Below are 6,977 nucleotides of genomic sequence, written 5' to 3' on the forward strand. Positions count from 1 at the left end.
CTCGAAGTGCCTTTTGCCATGTAACGTAACATATTCCCAGGTTCCAGGGATTATAGCGTAGACCTCTTTGGAGGCCCTCTGACTACCACTGAGGTACAGGGTCAGGAGGTAGGCAGATAGCAATAGCCAAAAAGAGACAGTCTCCACTCATGGAGCTTACCCCCTAGAAAGGAAGATTAACTCACAAATAGAAATATGGTAATGACCTTGAAGGACAGGACAGATGCTGGGCACATTACAGGACCTGACAGAGCCAGGAACTCTGAGTGCTTTCCCAAGGAACTGAGAATTTCAGGGCCAATGCCCAAGCCAGGAGCCAGGAGCATGGCATGGAAGGTCAGTGGACAAGGCCCAGAGAACAAGAGAGGGTGGTGCAAGCCGTGGGGTGGGGAGGTTACCAGGGCATTGTGACCCTACTACCTCTAATATCAGAGAAGACTATCACCAGTATTTAGACCACTAGGTCCTCACAACACCCTTCTGTAAGGTGGAAATTACTGGCATCCCCAAATTACAGGTGAGGAAATTGAGGTTCAGAGTGGTCAGCCAAGTATCCAAGCTAGTAAGAGGGGGGGGGCCTGGGAATTATATCGCCTCCTTAGAAAATCAGTGCTCACTGCTACTGGAAACAAGTTGGGGGAGGGTAAGAGCAGACGGCAAATGGCTCAGAGGCTGTCCTGATCAGAGGAGGATCCCCTGTACTACAGTAACAACCTGAAAATGGCTGTGGCTCACCTTCAGGGGCATTGCAGGTGTTTGCTGGCCAGGCTTCACCCTGTCACCCACTTCCGCTATCTCAGAGAGCAGTAAACCAGGTGCTAGCTTTTGAACCTTCTGCCTGGAGTCACTCGTGTCATTTCTGTTCACATTTCACTGGGCAACGCAAGTCATATGGCCAGAACTGCTGCTAGGGTCAGGGAAATATGCTCCTCCCTCAAGAGGCCAGGCCAGGCCAAAGGTAATGCCAGCCAGCTAGCTTAGTCGTGGTGAGGTGGGTGGAGAGAAGTGAGAATAATGGGTGACAGGGGAAGGAGATACATTCCACTGGCAGGTAATTAGGACTTGGAGGAAAAGCAATGCACTCGGATTTGGACATAGAGCAGGACGTGCTATGTTGGCTGCTGGGCCTCAGAAGAACGTCCTGGGCTAGAGACATGGCATAGAGTGCATTAATCAGTGCACCAGTGGCTATCATCAAGGCCAGTTTGTGCTGGGCCACCTGAACCTATTGCATGTCCCAGAGACCAAGGATAGAGCCTTCCTGGAGAGTTCTGAGGACTTGGCCAAACACAACATGTCCCATCTAGCACCTAAGCTTACCCCCTAGAAAGGAAGATTAGCTCACAATGGATTAGAGAGATCGGTTCCCCAGCACAGCACCCTAACCAGGAGGCTCCTCAGATTGGGAGTGGGGGTGGCCACTTAGCCACAGGCCCTCTGCCCAGTGATGACAGGGCTTGCAGGCTTACCTCTGGCTCTCGGTATGGCCAGGGCCCCAATTCAGTTGCTGCCCTGTCCTCTTCCTGCCATCTCATGGCTATCTTCATTCACCCATTCATTTATTCAGCCAGTATTTAGTCTTGTGTGCTTGGCACCCACTAGATGCCCGCTGAGCTAAAGTGGAAGAGACAAAGAATTCAGCAGGAGCTGAGAGTGTACCCTAGAGGGTCTGACTAGGGTGGGGCTTCCCTGAAAGCTCAAGTTCCCAGACCCGCAGAGAAATTGTCCAAGGGACCTGAAGTCTGGGGGTGGGCCAGAAGTCTACCTGCTGAGGACTGCCTTTGGCCCAAAGAGCTGTGCCTGGGCCACACCTCCTACGCCTCCCGGCCTCCTCGCCCACCCTGAAGGGGGCGGGGGGGGGGACTGCGGGGAAGGCACCTGGGCGGTGACTCTGTTGTGGCAGCTCTCCTGCCACCTGAGGCGATCCCTCCTTCCCTGCCCCCCCCCCCCCCCCAGGACTGCAGTCCTTGGGACTTATGGCCCGGGAGACTCAAGACACACTAGGGCTCAGCGCGTGTGACGCAATGAGACGGGACTTCACCTACTTGACTGGCTCTGAGCCCAGGGAGGGCCTGGGACCATCTGTCCTATTAACTGCTGTATCCCCAGCTCCCGGCACACTGACGTCACTGAGTAAACATCAGTGACTAAATGAAAGGACTGACACAGAAAAGAGGAGCAGGCAGATTCCTGGCCGCCACGCGGGGAAAGGCTGTGAGGTGAGCGAAGCCCGGGCCTTCGCGGGACAGGCTGTCCTGCCCTCTCGGAGTCCCGCCCGCGGCGACGCCCCCAGTCACTCGGCGGCGGCCGCATCACTGGGGCGGGGCCTCCGCCGCGGTGGCGTCACGGGGGGCGGAGACGCAGCCGCACAGGGGCGGAACTGGGCGGCCGTCACGTAGCGCAGGTTCCCGGGCTGCAGCCGCGCGTGAGTGAGCGGGCTTGTCTGGTTCTCGCCGTCCTTCCGCCATCATGCCGATGTTCGTGGTGAACACCAACGTGCCCCGCGCCTCGGTGCCGGACGGGCTTCTCTCCGAGCTCACGCAGCAGCTGGCGCAGGCCACGGGCAAGCCGGCCCAGGTTTGTCGGGAGGGAACCGGAAGAGGGGATGCGCGCCGGCCGAGGCGCGCTGGGGCGGGGGTTGGCGACCCCGGTCGGGGAAGGGGCAGGGGGCGCCCGGGGCGAGAGTTCGCTCGGGTCCTCTGATCGTGTCCCATCCCCCGCAGTATATCGCGGTGCACGTGGTTCCGGACCAGCTCATGGCTTTCGGTGGCTCAAGCGATCCCTGCGCGCTCTGTAGCCTTCACAGCATCGGCAAGATCGGCGGCCCGCAGAACCGCTCCTACAGCAAGCTGCTGTGCGGCCTGCTGGCCGACCGCCTGCGCATCAGCCCCGACAGGTGCGGGGGAGTGCCGGGGGGCGGGGGGCGCCTGGCGGGCAGCGCTCGGCCCGCGACTGTGCAGCCCACTCAGCACGGCTTCCACCCCCCCGCAGGATCTACATCAACTACTACGACATGAACCCGGCCAACGTGGGCTGGAACAGCTCCACCTTCGCCTGAGGGCCACTTCACCCCGAACCCATTGGCACCAGACCCTGCCGCCTGAAGTATTTTCCCGCCTCGATCACAGCGACCCCCACCTCCGGGTCGGGAGAAATAAACGGTTTGGAGCCCTCGGCTTCTTGGGACTTCCTTGGCTTGTGGAATTGGTTCGGGGCGGGGGACAGTGACTGGGGAAACAAGGCGCAGAAAGGTGGCCCCTCAGAATCAGATGCCTGGTGCCTTCTGACCAGTCTTTCCCTTCTGCTTCCTAGCAGAAGGCCCAGTCTTGGTTGGCAGCCTGCCTGGGGCCACAGATCCAGGAATCAAACTCCAATGGGTGCCTCCCAGGACCCTCTGTGGCTCCAGTTGAGTCTTTTCTATTCTCATGGGCAGGGCCACCATGTGGGCTGGGGCTGGCAAGGAAGAGGGGAAGGGAAGCATTGGAATGCAAATCTGATTGGCCTGGGGTTGGACCTTTCTCTCAGCCCCACTTTCCTCCATCTTCCAGAGGAGCAAAAGATACCCTAAGGAGAGAAAGCTGTTCCCCTCCACCCTGTTCATTCTCTGCTAGACAGTTGCCCCAGTTTCTTGACTTGGAAAATCCTATTGTTAAACTTGGGGAATCAGTATCAAGGCCCAATATGACTGGGGTTTCCTGGCCCAAGATCACCCGTAGGGGTGGTAATGGGATGACAGTGGGCAGTTTCAGCTCCTGGACCTGGACCACAGGGGCCAGCCTGGGAGTGCTGCTTGCCCAGGCCAGTTGCCTTGGGCCAGAATGCCTAACCACCCTGCAGTGTGAGAGTCTCCATGTATCTTGGCAGCAGTTGCCAAGCAAGGCCCAGCCACTGGCACTGGGCATTCATGTGCCTGAAGATGGTGCTAGCCAGGGCCAGCTCAACCCTTCGCTGTCTGCCCTGTGGGAGAAGTTAATTACGGCTCTTGCACAGAGAGGGGACTCCTCTGGGCAGGGGAAGGAACACCATTCCTGGGAGCTTGGCAAGGGGGGTGCCTCACCTCTGGACTCCTGCTGGCCTTGAGGCTTGTTGCTCTTCCTCAGCCTCTATCTAGGCAAGAATATCTTAGATGAAGGATGATTTTTTTTTTTTTTAATTCCATGAGATTTAAGTGAATTTGGTTTTGGAAGCTGAGGGATTCGAGGGAAAAGGGATGCAGCCTGGGCCAAGCCTTTGGAGCCTGTTACTTCTGACGTTGGGAGTGTGGAGCAGGCCTGCCTCTGAGTCACAGGCAGTGACAAGCTCCTTTCTTGGGATGGCCGCCAGTGGCCCAGCCCATGCTGCACCCACTGCTCCTGCTCATGGGTCAACTGTATGGTGTCACTGTGAACATCCAGCAGGCATGAGCAGGAAGCTCCCGGGACCCAGCCTAGACCCAGGGCTGCTGCGCCCAGTCAGTTGGTGCTTTCCACATGGATCCACCCTCTCCTGTCTGTGGCAGCATTCTTGGCAGAGTCTGCTCTCAGGGGAAAGCCCACCTTGCTAATCAAGATGCCTGAGGATTGCTGCTTCTCCGTCCAGGTCCTGGTGTGTGTTGGGCGGGTGCTCTTCTCACTCAACCTGTCAGCTCAGCCCTGGGGTAGCAAGGATTTGCTTCCAGAAAAGCAGTGAGAAGGGAGAATCAGCTCGGAGTCAAGAAGGGTATGCCCCATATTTGGGGGGTTGCTCCTCTTTCACAAAGGTCTGTGAGGGGCTCTCTTCCCCCTTACCTCAGGCTCATTCTGTCCTCCATGAAAGGGCTATGGAGCCTCACATCTATCTCTTTGTTGGGGTGGGGAGCACGGCCCCAGCTGCAGCAGAGGTCCCACTCAGCCCAGCTTGTAGGCTGGGGCCTCCCTCATGGATCTAAGCACCTGCCACTTACTCGGCTTCTATCTATGCTTCAGCCCCGGCCTTTATCACATTTCTTCAGGCCCCGTTCCACTTGGCCCTTAGCTTAACCTTTACCTCTCAGCCTGTGCCACCTGTGATGGTCATGAGGGAGCAGGTGTGCAGGTCTCTGAGTATCTAGTCCAACTCCCTCATTTCACAGATGAGGACACTGACCCTGGGTTCCCTGGGTGTGGCACTGCTGGGCTGGCCACCTCCCAGAGCTTGGCCATACATTCACCCCCACTATCCCCAGCTAGGGTTTTTGCTTGTTGCCATATGTAAGCAATGGGTGCCTCCACAGCTAGAGTTAGGAGCCTCTGAGGACCAAGGAGGCAGTTTGGGCAGGCTGGGCACCTGCTGTGCTGAAGGCTGGAGGGGTTCACAGGAGTCGGGAGTGAAGCTTGGTACCCTGCCCACCATGAACCTGGAAGTGTCAGGCTCTGTAGCCAGCCTAGGTATCTGGAAGGCAGTGGCTCCTTGGAAAGGAAAAAGGGACCCACAGTCTTGACCTTTACCCACCATGCTCCCAAGTTCCCTGCAGCTAATAGCCGGTCCAGTACCTCACTCCAGTCACCCCCTGGCCGGCCCCATTTTCTCCAAAGCTTGGGGCTCCCCTGCCCACCTGGCAGCCTGTCCCTCAAACCCCAGTGGCTGCCTCAGGGCCCATAGGAATTTGGTCAATCTTCAGAATGGCAGCAGGAACTCATTTCCAAACATCTCAAAGTAAAGTGTGGAACAGATAGGGGTAGGGGCACAGAGTGCCACCACCTCTTCATCGCTCCAGTGGTACATCTGCTGATGAAGACTGCTAGATAATGACAGTCCTCACAGCCACTGTTTACAGGCCCTGGCAACCTCACACCTTGCCTTGCAGGGCTGTTCCTTCTGCATGGAATGCCTGTCCCTCCATCTGCTTACTGAGGCCCATGCTATGCCCTTCTAGGGAGCCTTTCCTGAGGCCACCCAGTACACGACGGCACCAAAGCCTCTTAGCTTTGGCCTAGGTTTTGTGAGCTGGGGTTTCTCTTCCTGTATCCTCTAGCACCCTGTGGGCATTGAAAGGAGGCTACGCCCAGCTCTGTCGTCTTTGGGCCAGCGACCCCAGCAGTGCAGGTTCTCCCCTGGGCCTCCCACCTCCCCACGCATGCTTTCTTTGCACAGATCCCACTGCCCCTAACCTCAGCCTTAGCTGAGACCCCTACCTCCACCCAACTCCTCTCATTCTTCTGCCTGCTTCCCTTGAGAAATTGGAGTCTGCCTGTTCTGTTCCCACTCTGGGCCTCAGTTTTCCCCATCTGTGAAATGAACGGATTCACCAGATGGCCTTCCTACATATTGTCTCAATTGTGGAGCATGACAGAACATCTCACAGTCTCAGGGACATAGAGGGCGGGGCAGGATCCAGTAAGGGGCCTGTGCCTGTACTCAGGTCTTGATAAATTGTGAAACCCCTTCCTGGGGCAATGGAGTGTGGGCGGGTATCTTGGAGGCTGGTTCCATCTATAGTTGGGATGCTGGAGGTGGATGAGGGAGGAGGGCCTGAAGAGGGCCTAGGTCCTTGTGGGATTGCAGCTGAAACCTTCAATGTGGACCGTGGCCCACACCAAGGGGCCCACCAATCACAGTAGCTGGTGGGTCAGGCCTTAGGGCTAGCTACCCTGCTCTCTAAAGCAGTAGATATAGTACAGGGCGACCCTCAGTTATCTGGGGGATGTCAGCCCATCCCAGGAGCTTAGGAAGTTTCTAGTGTTTCTGGGCTGCCAAAGTCTTCCTTGACTCCTCGCCTCACCGGTCAACTAAGTGTTGCCCCCTCCCCCCCCCAACTGTGTTTCTGTAAAGCCCTTGACTGCCAGCCCAGCTTCCCTTCCCAGCTGAGCAGTTGCAAGGCCAGGTCCCAGCCTTCTGAGTCTCCCAGTGAGAATTCTAGAACCAGGGTAGGGGTGAGGGTGCGTGTGAAGGAATGTAATTGCAAACCCACCAGCCACTTGCCCAGATTTCCCCTCCTGGTTAAGTGAGCACATGGCCTCATTTCTGTGTTTGAAGCCCAC

General features: G+C 57.2%; 1 protein-coding gene across 1 annotated transcript; it reads left to right on the forward strand.

The window, feature by feature from the left end:
• The first annotated feature begins 2,187 nt into the window (after window positions 1–2,187).
• On the forward strand, window positions 2,188–3,174 carry MIF (macrophage migration inhibitory factor). Its single transcript, XM_081123486.1, has 3 exons — window positions 2,188–2,577; window positions 2,724–2,896; window positions 2,992–3,174. Exons 1-3 carry the CDS (start codon window positions 2,470–2,472, stop codon window positions 3,056–3,058), a joined length of 348 nt encoding a protein of 115 aa, XP_080979612.1. The 5' UTR covers window positions 2,188–2,469; the 3' UTR covers window positions 3,059–3,174.
• The last annotated feature ends 3,803 nt before the right edge of the window (window positions 3,175–6,977 follow it).

The sequence above is a fragment of the Miniopterus schreibersii genome (assembly GCF_964146895.1).
Source record: "Miniopterus schreibersii genome assembly, chromosome: 20".
Taxonomy (NCBI): Eukaryota; Metazoa; Chordata; class Mammalia; order Chiroptera; family Miniopteridae; genus Miniopterus; species Miniopterus schreibersii.